This window comes from Hermetia illucens, chromosome 4, assembly GCF_905115235.1.
Source record: "Hermetia illucens chromosome 4, iHerIll2.2.curated.20191125, whole genome shotgun sequence".
NCBI lineage: Eukaryota > Metazoa > Arthropoda > Insecta > Diptera > Stratiomyidae > Hermetia > Hermetia illucens.
In genome coordinates, this window is record NC_051852.1 from 151035439 (window position 1) to 151056803 (window position 21365).

Genomic DNA, 21365 nt, shown 5'->3' on the forward strand with positions numbered 1-21365 from the left:
CCCCGCTTGTGAACGGGACAAAGGCAGAAGAAAAAGAAAATTATAACTCGAAATTATTTATTAATTAGATTTGGCCCATTTTCAGGCTTCGCTTCCAAAAGAGAGCGAAGGCTACTATATTCCGCAAAAGATAATCTTGCAATAGATAATTAAATTGTAATCAAAGACTTAATTCAAAGCTAGGTAGGTGTTATTTCCAGTAGCTTTCATATTTTTCAACCATATGTATACATTCCTATTTATTTAAAACGCTTAGGGATGTAAATTATAAGATTTTACAAAGAAAAAGAAACACTGAATGAACTAACACTTAGAAATGCATTAAAGCGAAGTATCTACAAAACTAGAAACGGAGAATGTTTCGAACTCTGCCTATCATTTTCAGTACATTACAGAAATAGAAATAGATTTGAATGCTTTACCCGATACTTCTGTCAACTGATTACTTTCAAGAATACAAGCCTTCGTGATCTATTTCTGGAATTTCCAGATTATCCACTTCAGAACTAACAATTTACATTTGCATGATAATATATCTCCATCAACAATTGTAATTATACATCAGTCAAATTTTATCCACAGATCAAACTTTATGGATTTAGGTTTTAGTTTTCCCAGAAAATGGAAGGTATACTTGGATAGATATTAAGGGAAATCTGAAATCTTATCCATATTTAGAGCGTTGTACCTCCATAACATCTAGCTTGAACATGAAATTAGCGTCGAAGCTATACAAGGCAATGTTCGCAACAGCTAGATACTCATTTTGTAAGATGGTAGGTAGTAAAAGATTGTGAAGTTTCAAAGATTTTCCCGTAAATCTTAAGGGAATCGTGGACATAAGTCCAGGTTTCACTAACCATTTCGTTATTTGAAATGCATCTTCGTCTGTTTGTTAAGGTCCACCGTCCGTGCCATTCATCTAGGTTAACAAACTAACTTTTTAAGAAAAGGTCGGCTGGCAGTTTTTTCCGAAAGGCAAGTAACTCAGCAAACGCTGCCTCATTTCTACCCTAGGAGCAGCGTGACTAAAAGTGGTTCCAGATGTTGACCGCTCCTTTATACATATAGAGTCGCGAATACAACATGATTGCGAAAGCCACTTTGTTCAGGGCTAAGCTTGGCCGATACGTAGACTGTCAACCATTCATTTTGTTCTTAACTCAGATGGCACAAACTAAATGAGCATCCCAGCGAAAGTTTGAGTAATCCACGGGTCAAACAGCTTGAATCTCCTGGGTAATCTCTCAATCAATTACCACCGGAACATTCTAAAAACAGAGGAAACAATCAACAAAATTAAGAATTCTCTTCAACTGAAACATAGTTAGCGTTAGCGGAGGTTACCAATCAGAAAGTAGAAGCTGTTATACAATTTTCTGATAATTGGAACGCTAGAGAAGATTATAGAGCATCCAAAGAAACTTATAAGAGTTATTTTTCTAGCATGTCTTACTCTGGGCTACGTACTTACCCCTTGGTAGAAGGTTAAGATAGTCTTCACCCCGAAGCCCGGAAAAAACCAAAGAATTTTAGATAGATCAATTTTACATCATTTTCGCTGGAGGGATTGATTGAGTGTCATCATGCTCTTCAGTCTTTGGTTTCAAATGTAGGACGCAACTCTGAGACAGGTACGCGAAGGGGCTTGCTTGCATGTTTTTTCTAAAATTGTGGTATTTTTTTAGATTAGAATAGATAGAAAGGTGAGATGCATTTACGCACAAAGAGCCGGACTCAGACAGACTAACAGCTAAAACACCTCTGGAGCGTCTAGGAACCGGAACTGTCTGACACATTACCTCAGACCATGCCTATTCAGTATACGAGCACCACCACCTTCTGCAGAAGGGAAGGTATGGCAGGCATCATCCATCACATTCTTTCAATAAATGCAGTCGGACAACCGTAATTTCCCGATTGTATGAAGATTGCAAATACCCATGTCCGCTGAACAGCTGGATTAGGTAACAGTCAACCTCACAGTGCTTTCAATTGAACCGCGAGCCAACGCCTTTTATGAGAAGCACGGTCCATCTATCCCCGATTCTCTTTCCCAAGATTGACGGACGATTGACTACGGACACTCTCTTCACAAGCGAGAACTTCTTTATATTCCCTGCCTTTTCTGAGGAACATAAACGCAATAACTACTGTTATCACCCTTACTACTGGTTCCGAGACGGAACGATAGACGGACGCAACTTGCAGAGCCCCTCATCTTTGTACTTGCCCTAAGTGCTTGTGGTACATCTCCTTACTGTGGAGATCAATCTATACTTCGGAATCGTAAAGAAGGGCGGATTAAACCGCACTCATCAGCAAGCGACGCTTCCTGGAAAACGGACATCCAACATTGGACATTAGGCGGCAATTCGCAACCATTCTAACCGCAGCCTTGTTCGCGGTGTTGCGAATCTGCTCGAAGAAGCTAATTTTTGCGTCTATCATGATGCCGAGGAATTTCACTGCTGGCTTGGAAAAGACCATGGTTTCACGGTGGAAACCCTCTCCTTGATCAGGACAACGACTTCGGTTTTCTCCAGAGCTAGAGAAAATCCATGTTCAGCCATTCATCTCCTTACTCGCCGCATAATCATTCCTGGTGTGCGTTGAGTTTGCTCAACCGAATGTGCGGTAAACAGATACAGTTGATTAGGTATCTCGAGTCATAGAAGACTATTGTGTAAGCCGTTCCAAAAGTCCGAACCAAGGATAGATCCGCTAGCCGCCCCCAATGTGACCTTTATTTTGCGCTGTCCTTCCCGAGTCTCGTAGAGCAGAACACGTCCTTTAAATAGTCCCTCACTCAATTTTCAAGTACCTCAAACACCACTTTGCAGAATTCAAGGCGTTTCTTACGGGTATTGTTACAAGGAGCTCCACTCGCCGATAGTGGCAGCCAGTTCTACCTCGTGGACTACCTCCTCAGTGGCATCATTTGTGGATCGCTCCGCTTTAAAACCGTATTATGTTGGTGAGTATTCTCCCGGAGTAGTCAATTTTGACTTGATAACCTTCTCAAGTTGCTTCCTCGTCATGTTCAACATACTAAGCAGACAATACGCTAATGGCTCTTCGGGATCGCCTTTGTCCTTGTTTATCAGCACAAGTCTCGCCACCTTCCAGCGAGAGCAAAAAACACCCGCTGCCAAACTTGCGTTGAATGCGCTGAGTAACAAGCTCGGCTTGTATTTACATACAAGTTTCAACGCTTCGCTAGGTGCTGGTGCTTTTTGTCCTTATCGACAAGACCGCCTCCTCTAGCTTCATTACAGTGCTGAGTCGACATTTCTCAGTATATACTCCCTCATTGAAAGCGTCCGCCCCGATGGGGTGGAAAAAGAGCCTTCCTCATCTTCGCTGCTTCCATGGAACAGGGTCACCGATAAGCACTGATTTTTTAGTAATCAGTTGATACTCGGAGTTTCATAGCTTTTTGTACCATTCGAGGGCTTTGGCGTTAAAATTTCTTCCGACTAGAACTCTCTCTTCCGTGTTTCTAGTCTCGACCTCGAAAGTGGCGAGTTTATGGAGAACGTAATTTCCGTACAACGAACCCAAACGAAGTCGTCTTCTCGACCATGTGCCCATACTCGCAAGTTAACAATATCTCTGACCGAGAAAGCAGCAGCGCCAGATATACCAGCATACCACGATGTTGAGCTCCTATTTCAGTATTTCTCGCTGCGAAGTAACAAGTCAGCTCTTCTTTCTTGCTCCATCAGCCCCATCAGGTCATCAGTAGTTGCACTTCTATGCATGTTTACTTGAAAGATGTGGATCATGGTACTTGCTGAGTGATGCCAATGGAGGGCATGGTAGTGATGATCCCTTTGTTATGTGAATCAACGCTGAGTGTGGTTCGCTGCCTGACAACAAAAGCAGCGAATGGTTGCCTCCATCTCAAACACAATGAATACAACACCTCCCCATCATCAAATCCTCTGTCCACACATTCTCCGCAAATGGAATATTCTTTCAAAATATCAGCAATACGGATTTTAAATATACCACCCTTTTTGCAAGAGCACGACCCATGTGTGGTTTGTCCATATAAAGGGGTACTTTGAGGTGACGAGGAAATAGACGCGCGACAACTCTGCTGAGCGAATCAATACCAAGTGACCAAAGAGAACCTTCACCTGATGCCATTAAGAAACATGGTATCCCGCAATGACTTGCTGATCATGATGCAGTAAGCGAATCCTCCAAGACCTTGGACGATCAGACCTGAGACTGCACGGGGACTTAGTTGAAGTGCTTCGGCAATGAAGTCTCACCAGAAGTTATCTGGTACCACGAAAACCGAATTATATTTCTCAGAAGAATTCATGGTGTTGACGTCCTAGTGGGAGTTTGGGGGATTGTGGTTATGTCCACATCTGAGACAGGGCTCTGCGAGGCTCAAGCGTGGAGTTGCGCTATACAATTTGAGTGGCGTACTACTTAGTTCGGTAGATGCTTTTGGTAGATCTTGAATTCACTAGTATGATTGCTAAGCTTGCACTCAATTTATACGCTTATTGTCGTCACCAAATCAATTCGAGCCTTAAGAAAACCGTCGGGTTGGGCTGACACAGCGGGTAGCACAGTGCCTCTCAAAATTAGTTAGGAGCCTTCACGGAAGGCTGACATCGAAAGCTCGATGACAACATTCTTCTAACCGGAACTAACCTGCAACAGTGTTACTAGAATCGGAAGTTTAGCGAAAAGGCACTAAAATGTCAATTCCCGTGGCGACTCGCTGACAATAAAAGATAAGTGACGTGGACTTTGGCAAGCTAAGCGTTCGCTCAAAAAATTTAAAAGGCTACACCGAGACAATTACGACATGGCTTAGAGACCATACCGCGTATCGCCGAAGACTAATTCTTGCAGGTATGCAAAAAAATAAAGGACATGAAAGCACCGGGACCTGATGGTGTTCCCAATAAAATAGTGAAACCGGCCGCCCATGAATTAACCAGACATGTTTATACAAGCAATGCCAAAATACTGCGACGGAGGGATGTTTCCCAAAACAATGGAAGTAGCAGAGTTTGGTTTTGTTGCCAAAAGGAAACAAATAACCTGGCCGTCATCATATGGCCCAATATGCCGTCTAGACACTTGCACAATGGGGAAGATACTGGTGGAAATATTTGCCAATAGATTGCCCGAGACAGCTGAACACGAAAAGGCACTTTTCGATATGCAGTTTGGATTCAGGAAAGGTCGTTCTATCGTCGATGCAATAAAGGTGGTGGTAGACAGCGCTGCCACTGCCATAGAAGTTGAAAGATGACGACAGTGGTCAATAGGGTACTGCACCGTGTGCATCATGGTCACGTTGGACGTGAGGAATAACTCAGTAAACTGATTGGCCGTCAAAACGTCCCTCATCCGAATGAACACTTTTGTACTTTAGTACAAAAGTGACAAAGGCACAAATTAGCACCGCGTCTCAGCTGGAGTCCCTCACGGGTACTGGATCCACTCTTATGGAACATCATATATGATTGAGTCTTCCGCCTGCATTTACCAAAAAGGGGTAAAAGTAGTAGGTTTCGCCGACTATAGTGCTGTGGTTGTAGTTGCAAAGCACATCCACGAGTTTGAGGAAGCAGTCAAAGAAGCGATCTAGGTGGAAACCACCGGACTAGTGCTTACATGTCACAAAATAGAAGCCGATTCGATAGCTAGCCGGAAGAACCTTCAAAATTCGGGTTGGAAGCCAGCCCATAACCAAGGAGGATTTAGATACTTAGGTATAATGCTTGACTATAGACTCAAATTTAAAGTGCATGTAGTGTACGTCGGAAAAAAAACAGCACCGTCGCAAATGCTGTCAAATATTGGCAGACCCAAATATGTGTTTTCGGGTATCTGAATGGTTAGATCACAAAACTGTCGTACGGAAGGTCGCGGTTTAAATCTCATTGGTGGCATGTGTGTGTGTGTATGGTGGGGGAGAAGCTACAGTTTCTGAGCACTCAGGCCGTGTTGGCCCATTGTACTCGCCTCCCCCGTCTAACGGAATATTCCCGATTCGTTAACGTAGGATTTCCGTTAGTGGATGTGATGCTACCCGTCGCAATTGGAGAACATCGGCACCAAAGATTTGATGCCTGATGCGTCCATAGGCCAGGCATTCACACAGGAAATGCTCCGTGGATTCCGCTTCCTCATTGCAAGAGGGACACGTATCATCTTCGGTAATTCCTATTCTGAACATATGCCCAGCTAGTGAATTATGGCCTGTCAGAATGCCCACAATACACCTGCAAGTCCTCCTGCTTTTCGACAGGATAAACTTTGCGGTACGTATGTTCGGTTCTGGCAGGAAAAGTTTGGTGTGTCGAGCAGCATTTAGGCTCTGCCACCTGTCATTATGGGAAACTTGTGCTCAGTTTTTGAAAACAGATTTAACCAATGCTACTGATACTCCAATTGCTGGCTCCGGTCCCGGCATAGGGGAGATTGACCCCTCTTTCGCTAAAGCGTCCGAGATTTCATTTCCCTCTATGCCACAGTGACCATTGTTGCCAGTGGGATTTGTATCGTGATTTGACTTTGGATACCAGTCGACTCAGCTGTGAATGAGTACCTCAGCAATGCTGACCACATCCTGAACTATAGTGTACCGTTTGACGGTTGCACGGGCGTGGTTTAGTACGTAGGTGCGGATTTTGGTTTAGCCGAAAGAAAAGATACTCATGCAGGTGTTGGTCAGAAAGCAAAGGAGGCAAAGGATAGGTCACAAACTAAGAAAAGGTCATAGCCCCATTGCGACTTGGACGATGTAATGGGACCCACTACCCCAGGGTAGTTATTCAGTGGTTCGCCTAAAAGTACATGGTATAGAACAGTGGAGGAAGAGTCCACTTTTCCCATTAAATCCTGGTGGTAAGTTGAAGCATATTGCCAAGAATGCACAACGATGCTGTGTAGGTATCGCCCCACATAGGGACTAATGGCAACCTTATATACATAGCTCCATGAATTTGTTTTGTTTTTTCTATTATTTCACTACATGAGTGACTTTTTCAACTTTGGAACGGCCTTATTAGAATGTACCTAAACATATTTATATATTGCGTAATTTCTCGGTACATATTCCAATTTATAATAATAATCACAATTATAGTAATTTTTCGATAATCAGGAAAGCTGTTGACTCATGTAAACACACTATGTGTTGATAATGTCCGCTTGATTCAATTGAAGTTTCTGAGATAAAATTGTTTATTTATTGAGAATTAGCTGATAAACAGAGTTAGAGAGTTAGAGTTAAGAGTTAGCAGATAATAATGTTAAAATAACAACTGACGTAAAACAAGTAAGCAAGCCATATCTCGCTTTATTTCAGATATCCGAAAATAACCTACTTTTCCACCCAAGTTTTCTTCTGCTCATTATATTCACAAAAAGGAAGATGTATAATATGTGGTTTCCCAAAGATACTTTCTATAATTGTGCACTACGAAACGAGTGCTAGAATCCCTATTCTAAGGGGGGAGTGAGTACAACACGTTGGCGACATTTTGACGCCACTAAAAAGCGCATACGCAGCATCTATTGCCAGTTTCGGCTGAAGAGAGCATCTTTCTGGATGTTAACGGTCGATATTGAGGAGGATACTTTATAAGAATGCAGTGTTAATTAAAGAGGACATTTCTTATCTTGGTTTGACTTAAGCTGAAATTTTGATATTCGGGTTCATCGTCTAATTTACTGTGCAAAGGAATTTTATTTTTGCAAATATCTATTTATGGCCAAGTTATATATGAAAAACTTTGATATGCCTTTATCTTCACATTCGTTTAAGATACAGTTATAAATAAAAACCCCATTTTAAAGGGAAAGAACCGATGGATACAAATGGTTTTACCCAATGCGAAAGATGTAATGTAGTCGAAAAGTCCAGCGACGAAACGATGTGTTTTGTTCCACGTCTTAAAAGATACAATCGTAGAATCACATTGTATCTAATGAAGCGTAAAACCTGGGAAACGGCTGCTGAACCAACACCAACAGCTCTACTACCAAACCTTATCTCCACCTTCACGCGGTGATCGCTGGGAGTTCTTTCTTAATGAAAAACTGCAGACGGAGAAGGAGCAAGGCGAATTTACCGCGCCTAAAAATGGGACAAATTGCACCAACTGATCCCCCAGGTTCGGGGTTGGGCAAATTGCACCAATTGTTCCCCCAAGTTGGGGGTTGGGCAGGGCAGCAACGAAAACAGAATAACGTTTTGCGCATTTTCTCATAGAATGTGCGCTCCCTGCAAAGATCGAATGCTGCTAAGCAGTTAACCGATATTTTGTCCCAATATAAGGCTGATTAACAGCGCTGCAAGGGATGTGGACTGGAACCGGTTTCCTGGAGAAGAACCACTACACCATATATTATAGCGGCCATCCAGTAAATCATATGCACGGAGTAGGTTTCCTAGTCAGCCAAAAAATGAAACCAGCTGTTACCGGCTATGCAGGTGCCTTACACACCTCGATATTCATCCTGCCGAGGCAAAGAGGGAAATCTGATTTCGGACAGAATGGGCATATTGGAGCGATGGGTTGAGAACTTTGATGAACTACAGAACAACCAGAACATCGGCGAGTTGGAGGTCCCGCCAACTGAAGACGACGGACAAATACTACCACCACCAAGTATAGGAGAAACAGTCCGTGCAATTCATAGGCTTAAAAATCATAAGTCGTCAGGAGCCGATGAAATTACAGTCGAATTAGTTAAATATGGAGGCGACCAATTACACCAAGTGGTTTATCAACTTGTGCTCAAGGTGGAGGAAAGCGAGTCAATGCCTGACGGCTAGCAACGAGTCATTATCTGTCCCATACATAAAAAAGGAGATATCACGCAGTGCAGCAATTATCACGTTGCTGAGTACCATCTATAGGATATTCTCCGCTATCTTGCTAGGCCGGATAACCCCATACGCCCAGAACATCATTGGGCCATACCAAAGAGGCTTCACTCCAGGCAAATCAGCAACGGGTCAGATTTTCCCTCTGCGGTAAGCGATGGAAAAACTGTTACAATATGGACATCAGTTGCACCATCTATTCATCGACTTTAAAGCCGCCTATGATAGCATAGCCAGGGTAAAACTGCATACGGCCATGAGAAAATTGGGTATCCCGACGAAATAGATAAGACTGACTGGGCTGACCCTGACTATGTGTGACGCCAGATAAAAGCAGCAGGATCACTCTCGCGACCATTCAACATCAACAACTGTCTAAGGCAAGGGGATGCCCTATAATGCGTCCTCTTTAACCTGACTCTGGAGAAAGTGATTCGCGATGCAGATGTGAATGCGAGAGGCACCATCCTCTTCCAGACCACCCAACTACTGGCCTATACTGATGACGGAACAACAAGACATACAGTCTACCTTCATCCAGATTGAAAAGGCGACACGGGATCTTGTACATGATGGCAACGTCATCACTAAAAGGACACAAAGGACGAATAACATCGAATCGCACTGGTCAAACCAGAACAATAAAGATAGGAGACTACAACTTTGAGGCCGTTGAAAATCACAATCGATAACAGCTACGATAATGAAATCTGCACACGGTTGTTGGCTGACAACAGAGCCTAATTCAGCTTAAAAAAACTGTTTCGTTCGAAACGTCTCATTATAGGGTGAAAGCTCTTACTGTACAAGACAATGATCTTGCCAATCCTTATGTATTCCTGGAAAACACAAAACCTTATTAAAATCGGTTTACTGTCTGTCTGTCTGCCCGTCTGTCTGTCTGTCTGTCTGTCCGTCAGACGCATTTTTCTCGGAGACGGTTATAGCGATTGACATCGAATTTGGTAGAAAGGTGGGAACTGTGAACGCTCACGCATACAGTGAATTACATCCTTTTACATCGAATTTAAGGGGGGGTCCCCATACATGCAGAAGGGGGTGTAACATTTTTTTTCATCAAATATAGTCATGTGGGGTATCAAATTAAAGGTCTCGATTAGTACTTTTCAAAGCCGATCTTAGTTTTGACATTCGTTGGAAGGGTGGGGAGCGCCGGGGGTTGAAAGTGATCACTTCTTTAAGGGGGCCATTCTCAGAAACTACTCAACCGAAAAATCTGAAAAAAATCAGGCGGCTGCTACTATATGGTGCCTGGGCTCCGAAATACCTTCCATGCCGATATCTGTTTAAATAAAGTTAATAATAGTAGATTACTACTACTAGATTGTAATTGGTTAGAAACCCCCCTTAAGTTCAGCCTAGTACCATGAAATTTTGCAGTGGTATAGGCTATAATATAGAGCATGATCCTACCAAGTTTGGTGGAAATCTCACTATTACTAACAAAGTTATAGTACCTCAAATTTATTGCTTCTTTGAAAATTGAAGACTACGAATGTCAATATCACCCGAAAGTGGATACTCTCACATAATATATGGATATATTACGTGCTACGTCCTAAGAAATACACAAAACCTTTCATACCTGAAGCGTCCAGCTTCCGGTTTCCCGACTTGTTTTCATTTTGCAGGTTTAGCTCGCGTTCTGGTTTTTTTTATCGTTAGGCGTCGCTAATTCCTTTGTTTGTTGTCTATTTTTAGATTCAGTGCGGACCCACGCATCGGTGTAGACACATTAATTTTGTACTAGTGACATGTCAGGGATCAAAGCGCTCAAAGGACTCCTCCACATTCCCAAGCCTGGCTAGCACAAAGGTGTGCAAGAACGTGTCAACCGAGGAATTTGATGGGGCTTCAGTCTTTGCGGGCGGACTTTTCCGGTCAATTTCGCCAACTTTTTAGATTTTTGGGATAGCTCTTCCCTCTAGGTCGTCTTCGGCCACTCAGGATGACCGTTTGATCCTCCTTTTCCCTTAAGTTCATTATAGAGTTCCTTAGAAAGGCAGACCGGATACCGGTTGTTGCCCCGTAGATAATGATGATGTGTGCGGATATGCTTCGCAAGTTCATACCATTTAGTGTGGGTGCCGCCTTTAGTGTTGATATTTTGTGCTAGACACACTGTGGTTCGAACGTTAAATAGAGCCATCGATCGGTGAAGCAAACATCTTCGAGCTCTCAAAGCGTGAACTCTACGGTAATGAGTAGAGGTTTTAAGTTCATACAAAATTCATTTACTAATCTAAAAACTCACTCGCAATAGCTGATGATTCCCAAACTAGTGACCCCGATTTAAGATATATTCAATAGGAGAATTGAAGAGAACGCCAACCACTTAAGAGATTTGTTCCAATAATTGAAGCAATATTGAATAGTGTTTCTTAGGAGGTCTTAAAAGAGGAAACACGACCCTTGCCAGCTGAAATCAAAGTGATCCATTCACACCCAAAACAGTAGGAATACAAGCACCATTAAGTTTTTACATGGGAAAAGTCAAATGAAATTGACCAAATAATTGGACCTGTGAATTCACTGCAACTTTTGAGCGTTTAAAATCAATTAATGATTACCTAAAGTCGACAGAAGCAATTTCGGGTAAGGATGCCAGATACAACGGGTCGTGTGATGTGCCTACCGAGACCATTCAGCCTTATATCATTCCTTATATTTTCAACAGCGTGAACCATATACCCCAGCCTTGAGCGAACTGTAAAGACATGATTAGCCGCCTATTTTGGTTCGACAAAAATGTTAAACTTTATGGTTAATAAATGATAGATATTTTTTGTTGGGGATGCTGGCAATCCTGAGTCCGCATCCACTTGATGACGGACCGGACGACTTGTGAAGCAACTTACTCCCTCTCTTGTAGTCCGCGGACTACCCTTTTTGGGTTAAACACCCAAGTTTATCAAAGAAGTTGACAGACGGCTTCATCCAGGGAAGAGGCAACTCATCAGATGCTGCCTCACTTCTGCTCCGGGAAAAGATTGACCGAAAGTAGCGACAGATGGTAATCGCCATTCATATATAATCGCAAAGACGACGTGAGTGCGAATTATATTGAACCGAAATCCGTCGTAAGTTCAGACCAAAACCAGGCTGAGAGTAGAGGTGAGACAGCGTCTGATGAGTTGCTTTTGCCCTGAATGAAATCATCAGTCAACTGTTTTGAAATGATAGATATGTTGATTCCAGAAATATTATTGGTTTCATGTTTATATACTGATGTAAAAAGTTATATACACAAGACAAGAGCCACAGGCAACGTCTTCAAATATCCCATATATATTGGATATTGGTTCAAATTTTTCACTATATTTTCGAATTTATTTGGTGTTGCTAAAAATGTTAAAATAAATTTTATATTCTAACGTTTCACTTCACTCTCACGCTTTTACAATAATATTCGTTTAAAACGTATTGGTATATGGTACAAGTTCACATAAGATGAAGAAAATCAACAATGCCGCCACCATTAAAGCTTTGTGTAATGAAGTATTCCTTGCAATTATTATCCTGGTTGTCCTCCAGACATACTTTCCGTCAGTAGAATAAGACCAGCTCCAAGCATGCAATAAATTAATTTCATTGTACTCTGAACGATTCTCGTTGTCTCCGCAAAATTTTTGCCATTTGTGCATATATATATATATATATATACATCCGTATATTATTTATAAGGTTCGCTCAAAAAATATATTTATAAAGTAACAAAGAAAAATTGAACTCGACTGAAATAAGTGAAGTCGCAGAACCAACTGACTTCTTGTCGCGTCAACAAACCATAATCAATCAGTTTATCAGTTCAATAAAATCAACTAAAAATTTGGTATCATGTGGCCGATATCATTTTTCCTTGTTACCATTGACGTTCTTTATGCTGCTTTGCCCGAAGTACAAATATTTTAGATAATATAATGTCATTATCTGAAATGTAAAAATAGCTCCCGGCGAAGGCTAGCCATTTTGAAGGTTTTGTGTAAAACACCTTATTAAAATCGGTTTACTGTCTGTCACACGCATTTTTCTCGGAGACCATCGTAGCGATTTACACCAAATTTGGCTGAAAGGTGAGAACTGTGAACGGCCACGCATACAATACGTTACATGATTCTACATCGAATTAAGGGAGGTCTCGATTAGTACTTTCCGAAGCAGACCTTAGTTTTGACATTTATTGAAAAGGTGATAAGTGTGGGGGTCAAAAGTGATCACTTCTTTAACAGACCCATTCTCAGAAACTACCCAAACGAAAAATCTGAAAAAAACATCGAGAAGCTACCATCATATGGTGCCTAGGCTCCGAAATACCCTCCATTACGATATCCTTTCAAGTTAAGTTAATAATAGTATATTATTATAATTTTTAGTAATTGGCTTCAAAACCCCCTTAAGTTCCTCCTAGCACCACGAAATTGCAATATTATAGACTATAACATAGAGCATGATCCCACCAAGTGGTGGAAATCCTACTAACAAAGTTTAAATAGATCAATTCTCGCTTGGAGCACGGAACGTTTTCTTTTACACACTTTATAACACCAAATAAATTTTAGTTTTAATTTCGAATTAATCGGTTGGTGAATAAAGCCCAAGTTCGATTCCCACTTAAAGCGGATAAGTTTACAATATTACAATTTCACCTTTTTGAATTAATTTACTGGAAATAGTGGAGGAAGCCGAGGATTCCGATGGACTTCCACTAACAAAATGGCCAGTGGGGAGTCGCCATTGTTATCTTTTAGCGTAAGTGACCCTTTCAGCGCTAAGTTAGTACGATCACCACCAGCGATTTCAGCGGTGTAGTTACTACTGAAACCGAGGGTGACGCATTCACGATGCTGGGATCGATGATCAATAATCCAAAGGAGTATGTTAATCAACGTAATAACGTGCGTCACCCGATTAAAGATCAGGTGCGTTCTATCAGAGCAACCTACTTCAAGGCCAAAGAGGACACGAAAGCACATGCAGAAGGAATAGTGCCGATAATAATATAATAGTGCCGATAAGCCAACAGAAAACGATGGTTGTCGGAGCAACCCAAACCACACAGAAGACAGCCCTTCCCATAAAGCTCTGTAGGACAGAACTCTTCCAAAGTGAAAAAAATATCTCGGAAGTTCGAAACAAACGACAACGCGACCCAAGTGAAAAAGTGCAACCACCCCAAAGAACAGCGGAAACGAAAAAAAGAGAAACATATGCTGGCGGAACCTCAGAAAGACGGGAGCTTACCTGACCATCCGAAAAAGCATTGAAGACACTTGGACGAAGGTAGGACCTAACAAAACCTGCTGCAAAAAATCAGGCCGGAAGCGCTGATAATAACAAAAACCAGCGAGTTGACGTACGCGGAAATCTTACGCAAAGTCAAAGCAGATGCCTCCTTGACTGATCTGAGTACAAATGTCACGCGGATAAGACGAACACAGAAAGGCGACCTGTTGTTCGAACTTAAAGCTGATGACGATGGAGTTGAAGGCCTACGAAAGAAAATTGAAGCATCACTAGGTGAAGCTGCGGTAGTCAAAATGAGTAAGGATTTGGTGGTGATCGAATGCAAGGACTTGGATGAAGTCATCACAAAGTCTGAGATCTGCGAAGCCTTGCAAACCCAATTAGAATTACAATCGATGAGTGAGTCTAATGTGCTACGACTTCGTCTTCCTATCGAAGCAAAGAAAGAGGGGATTGCAGTGGGCAAAGTATGAATTGGATGGGTGGTTTTTCAGATACGGGAACAGAGTCCAGTGTATAGATGCTACAAGTGCTTGGAGTATGGTCACATAGTGAAAGCTTGCACTAGCTCACAAGACAGATAAAATCGGTGCAGCAAATGTGGAGAACAAGACCATTTTGCAAAGGACTGCAACGGAATGCCCAAAATCGTGCGTCCACATTGCTCGAAGCAGTAAATGCCCAGTGTTCAGAAAGGCGTTTATAAATAAGATCAAATGAAGTTTATGCAACTCAATCTGAATTACTGTCGAGCGGCCCAAGACCTACTTTTCCAAAGCGTATTCGAAAACAACGTCAACGACTGCTTCTTTCAGTATATGTAAATCCCGACGAAGTTCTGGTAGTGGTAAATGAGGAGGTACTAGACGCAACGAAAAGATTGACTGGAATGTTTGCCCAAGTCTTCATGGCCCAAGTCTTCATGCCTTAGGGAAGGAGAATTTCCCGAACAATGGAAGCTGCAAAAGCTCTAATCATTCCGAAGGCAGGTAAACCATTGACCATAGACCCCCTCCTCATATAGACCGATATGACTGGTCAACTACTATTTGAACGAGCAATATACAACTGACTGCTCGCTGTTGGGGAAAAAGAAGACCTTTCCGACAAACAATTCAGGTTTCGTAAGGCGAAATCAACTGTCAATGCAATCAGCATGTTGACTGGTTTGGCGCAGGCTCCAATATAAGAAGGAAAATGCTGTGCAGTTTTAACCCTTGACGTAAAAAATTAGGCACTCGACAAGCTACATTCTGCGAATTGTTGTTGAGTTTCTCCTTGGGAGAAAACTTTACTGCGACTGGGACGATGGGCTAAAAATATTCCCGACACATTGTGAGGTGCCACAGGGTTCTACTCTAAGTCCCTTCCTATGGCTAGTTATGTACGATGGAGTGTTGACGTTACGCTTTCCGGACAACTTGACAAAAATTGACTTCGCCGATGATATCTAAATAACAGTAGCTGCAATGCATCAAGACGAGATCGCGATCTAGATCGTTCCTAAATACCTGGTGCACATAGTCATACAATTTGCCCGGGAGAGGATATTGTGTTACGATTCGGATGATGAACCTAAGACGCATAAAACAACTTGTGGGTTGTCTTGGTGTGTCTTGGTGTCTTCTCGTGGTGGGGGATCTTGTGATAGTTTACTACTACACTAAGAGTGTCCAAAAGCACATGAAGATGGAAACAAAGGATTGCAACTCTCCAAGTGGCAAGAAGTCACAGACTTCAAATCCACCAGCGAGGCACGGATTTTGGAGGTCTCACCAAATTCATATTTCCCCCAGGGGAAATCTGTGAAAGACAGGCTCTCTACTTCAGTGGAAAACCAGAGAGGATAGTACAGCAACTCCGTTAATGAGACGAACTTTGAAGAAACCTGACTACGACCGGCCTGTCGGTGACGTTATTGCCGAACTCTTCTAAAATACGGGGGAGGAAGGCTCGGTAGAAGAAATCCATGAGAGGCCTTGAACTTTTAATAGGTTGTGATGCGAACGCTCAGCATATTTGTTGGAGCAGTAGCGAATGCCCCTAAGTTCGTGGGGCCAAGAAGAATTGACGTAATTGACCTAACAATCTGCCCTTCAAAGTTGATTAGAAACTAGACACCGTTACTTAGAATTTAGTCTAACTATTGCGGGCGAACAGCCTGTAATACAAAGGCGAGATCATAGGATAACGGATTGGACAAAGTTCAATGAACTTCTTGGCGACAAAGTTGAGCTCCCTAGGCGACTAAGGACTCCCTTGGCGATAGAAGATCAATTGGAAACTCTGAATCGCATACTTTTAGAGTGTTTTGAAGAGGATTCTCCTATTTCCCGCGCGGTAAAATAGTTCCATGGTGGAACCGAGAACTGAAAGGACGCAGGAAATCAATCAGACGACTTCGAAATCGTTTTGCAAAAGCAATAAGAATGAAGACTTGTTAAACTCCCGGAACTCACAGCGTGAATATAACAATCTCGTAAAACGTAGAGCATAATGTAAGGAACTGGAAAATGAAAGGAAGACTTCCCGGCTGTGCAGAGCCCTTAATAAGGATGAGCTGGCTCTCTATGAGATTTGCTCTCTAAGGCAACAAACCATTCAATACGGACTTTCCTGACATCGAGCAGCTTGCGCACTGATTCTACTGGCAGCCAGATGGTCACCATCTGTGTACCTCCATAGGCCTTTTCAAGGCTTACAATGGGTACCTCTAGCAAGTCATACAGCTTGAAGTGCTCTGCCAAAGTAGTGCGGATTTCCGCCTTAGAAGTGACCTCATCAAGGTCCTTGCACCGTATAGCGATCTCATGCTTTTGAGTACGCACGACAGCACTTTCCCCATGTAAATTTTTGCCTTGGATGCGGCAGCCTTCGGCTTTGCTCTCTTCGGACCTTTTCAGTTCTAGCATGAGATTCCCTTTTGGTTCCTCCGGGCCTCTCCCATCCCCCCAAAGTCTTTGTGATCAGGGTCAGCTTTCACTCTTCTTAGCATATCTACATAGGACATACTACCCGTACTTGAAATAATGAATGCCTCGAAACGGATCCTCTTTCTATCCTTTTTTTTTTTGGGTTCTTTGATTCGACCTTAGTCTAACCGTCGTGTACCTTTTGAGTTATCGGCTCCCTTGGTGTTTTAGGCACTATTTTCCCGCCTACCGATGTTCTAGACCCCTTCTCAAAAGCTGATGGTACGCCTTTTTGTTTTTTGGCAACCTGCTGATGTCCTCGATGTTCGTCTTCCTTTTCCCGAACCCTGTCTTTCTTCTGCCCATCCGCGTCATCGTCGAAGGAGTAATTTTAGGGCTCGTCTTCAAATCTTTCTTATTTTTCCGCGATTTGTTGTATTGAACCCTTATGGCTCCTACCATATGCTTGATTGCTTGGTGCACATTATGTTTATCTTTGATGAATTCTGACAACTCAAAAATTTTCGCTCCAATCAAAATGAAGGATGACTCTTCCAGGTCGGGCTTCGATTCTAAAGCCTTCATTCTTCTTTCCGTACATTTGCTGGCATCAACGAGATTCCGGTGGCCCAGGTCCTTTTCCGCCTTGGATATTGGGGAGATCTCATAATCATTGAGCTTTTCGGGATCCGACTCTTGATACTAAGGGGCCTCCCCTAAATCTTTCCGCTCGAATGCGGTTGGTGTCACAACGGCTTTTAACGGCCAATGTTGTCCCTTGAGCATATCCTTCTGCGCATTTGCAATGGGTGTTCTAGGAAGAGATGTGTTCGATTTAAACACGGTGGCCAAGCTGTCCACTACTAAGCCACTGCAGTCGAGGGATATTGATGACCAGGAGCTTGCTTGCCCACTCCCAAAAGTCGCCGGTACTGAGGTTCCGAGCCCCTGCACCGTAAGTTTATATACCTTCTCTTCGTCCACATTGGTTTATTAGTCTGGGTCTGTCTGTCGGTCTGTCACACGCATTTTTCTCGGAGACAGTTACAGCGATTCGCGCCAAATTTGACGAAAAATGGGAACTGTGAACGCTCACGCGTATAGTGAGTTACATAATTCAACGTCGAATTCAAGGGAAGGTCCCCATACACGCAAAAGGAGGTGTAAATTTTTTTTTCACAGAATATAGTCATGTGGGATATCAAATGAAAGGTCTCGGTTTGCACTTTCCGAAGCAGATCTTAGATTTGACATTTGTTGGAAAGGTGGGGACTGCGGGGGGTTGAAAGTGATCATTTCTTTGACGGACGCATTATCAGTTTAAAGGCTCTGAATATTTATTAAATTTGCAAGAGCCTACAATCTCCGACTAAATTGAAGATGTCAATACTCAATATCGCAATAAGATACTTAATTGTTTATTATGCATTTCTCAGATGCCCCAGATGCAATTTTTCACATGCGAATGTGACTACAAGTTGATAATGGCAGATTCAGATTGTACAAATATTTCCACAAATGCTTTTTTTTTTGTTAACAGCCCCATGCGTGCTTTACTTTTCTTTTTTAATGAATACCTCCGTATTATCGAATAGATCTGGATCTTTTAGTTTTCATTGAAAAGAAATTACTTCAAAATCCATTCTAAATAGGCACTTCTATAAGAGTCTTTGAGTCTGTTGTGAAGTCAATGTTTACGGAGTAATCGACTAAAATTAGTCCCAATTAGTAGGCTAGAATGAAAACTCGCAGGCAGACAGAAGCTCCATCATGAAACATTGAAAATATCTAGTTGATTTTCTATTTTTACCTATATGGAGATTGCTATAGCATTGCAATGGAAGAAAATTCACTATTCAGACGGATTTTTACAATTGGAGGTGATTGACCTTGTGACATGAAAACTGATTGTTTTTGAAAAAAAATTAATTGTTTAAGATTAATATCCACTCTTTGCAGGTGTGTATCTAACACTAAATTTGAACTGAATTTTTAAGACAGAATTTTACTTTTTTCATTGGTAATCCAAGCAAAGCTATCTGCAATATTCATTATCGTATGAGCAGCGATGATATTGTCAGGCGAATTTTTCAGGAAAACATCCCCAAGTGAAGTGAAAAACATCCAGTAATAATGATACGTCAACATCGGTACCTACTGCCTTGGGAGATCAATTTAAATTAACAAAATTAGGAGAAGATTCCATCGTGAGCCTAAGAAAGGCCTATGGTGGTACGCTTTGGAATGCAATACGATTGCTTGACAACCTTATTCTCGACGCAAAGGGACGTAGTCCAAAGCTAATTGCCGATAACTTCAACGCTTCTGCCCTCGAATGAAGTAACAGAGAAAAAATGCAAGGAGGCGCAGGTTATTAGACGAAACTGGGTGATGTAAACACCTTTCGGAAAGGCGGTCTTCCTCATCTCTCTATATTCATCGGGCCTGCACTGGCGCATGGTATGTCCTGGAACGACAACGGGGGCTTCACCCATAACAATTAATTGGCATTTGTTTTTTTTTGGGCTAGGGGAGAAACCATAGGGTAGAACACCAGCATGCTGGAAGCCAAGAAATATTTCAGGCTGGCCAGCAAAAGCTTTGAATGCGCAGACCTTCATAAAGGTCCGGTTATACCAAACTAATAAAACAGGCGCCACGACGTAACGAACTCTCCATGTGACTCAAAGCATATGAGCACACTTAGGAGATGCACACTCCCTAGTAGAAGATCCAAGTACTGCCTACTACGGAGGCAGACCAACGGTTCAAAAGGAAGAGGGTATGCTTTAATGAGCTCTGCTCGAAAGCAGACATAAATCCTTGGAGAAGCGCTTATATAATCGTGATGGGATGATTCAAAGGCCGTTCATCTTCGCAAATTACGTATCATACTCTATCGTTAGAAATCATCGAGAGATTATTTCTCCAGCAAGTAAGGGGCACTGACATCTTCCAGCGACCTCTGAATGTGATGTCCATTCCACCAGTCACCACAGATGAGCTGCTGGACATCTGCGGTAGAATAGGAGGGGGAATAGGTCCTTGAAGCTTGCCGTGAAATCCATCTCCTAGAGGATACTTCCTGTAGCATGGAAGCGGCGGAAGCTGCTATTGCTACCTAAGGCAGATAATAAACCTCCGCGTGAGCCATCCGGCTAAAGACTCTGGATACTGTATGGAAAATGCTAGAATGCGTACTTTCGTCGTATAAATTCTCCCCGCCAGAGAGAGGAACGGCGCAGACAGTTTTCCTTCTCCTCCCTGTGTTCTTTCTCTTGAAAAATCCGCTAACGATGTTCTTCTGAATAGGGGCAGGTCCTTCGGCAACAACCGTGGAAGTCCGGTAGTACGGTTCCTCCTGCTCGAGACCCAATTTGCTTTGGCCGATGTCACAGCGGATGTCATTGGCTTCGATTACGCGCTGGCTGGTTGGGCTGGACGAGGCGATAGGTGAGGTTGTCTCCGACGTCCTCAAGGATTGCTTTTATAAGCGAATCAAAGAGTATGAACTAAGAAATAAATGAGACGGCTAAACTTAACCACTTACTGATAGAGATAACGCTGGGTGATTGTGCGCCAAGCCAACTGCTGCGTGAAATGAAGTAGTTGGGTTGTGATAAAGTCGGCACTGAGCAGCTACAGTGTTTGTGGCTGCAAAGGCTCCCGGAGAGCATACATCTACCCTGGCATGCGCGAATTCGGGATCTCTGACATGTTAGCCGTCATCGCGGACAAAATTTATGAGGTCCACCTACGACCCATGGTTGGTGAGGTGTCTCGCGACAACTCAAGCCACTTGGCCCAGCTGCAGCAGATGATGGCAGCATTAACACCCACCGTTTCTGAATTGGCAGAGGCCGTCGGTGCTTCGCGTTCGGGGAGTAGAATTAGATAATGGTCGAGATCCGCTTCCCGAAATGGGCGATCGTTCACTAGATCGTCGGGGCCTTCAGCAAGTACTGCGCATGCTGGTACCATCTTAGGTTTGCTAAAAAAACTAAAAAATGTACCAACCCCTGCAATTTCTCACTAAACAAATCAGACTTGCCGGGAGTTCTGGTGACTACTAACCGAAACGCATCACCACGTCGCCTCGCAATGTATGACCGTTTTCGCCGACGCAACTACCTGATCGACACAGGCGCTGAAGTTTCGGTTCTTCCCGCATCCCGGCATAATATTTTAATCTCCACCTTGTGGCGACAACAAACGTCTAAGTGTTCAGACTATTCCAGACCATTACCCAATCCCTCTCATCCACAATTTGATGCACAACTACGCTAACTGCCGTGTTTTCTCAAAGTCGCCCA

General features: G+C 42.8%; 1 protein-coding gene across 2 annotated transcripts in view; it reads right to left on the minus strand.

Annotated features, from left to right (window-relative positions):
* The window catches only part of LOC119656233 (protein amalgam-like), a 111181-nt gene that overhangs the window by 35456 nt on the left and 54360 nt on the right, over positions 1-21365 (minus strand). The window contains exon 1 of one of the 2 annotated variants that reach the window (XM_038062650.1): positions 12437-12657. The exons of the other annotated variant lie outside the window; for it this stretch is intronic. Coding sequence (XP_037918578.1) covers positions 12437-12488 — 52 coding nt within the window. The 5' untranslated portion in view covers positions 12489-12657. Of the gene's footprint in view, positions 1-12436; positions 12658-21365 lie in introns of those variants that run through there. 2 annotated transcript variants of the gene reach the window in all.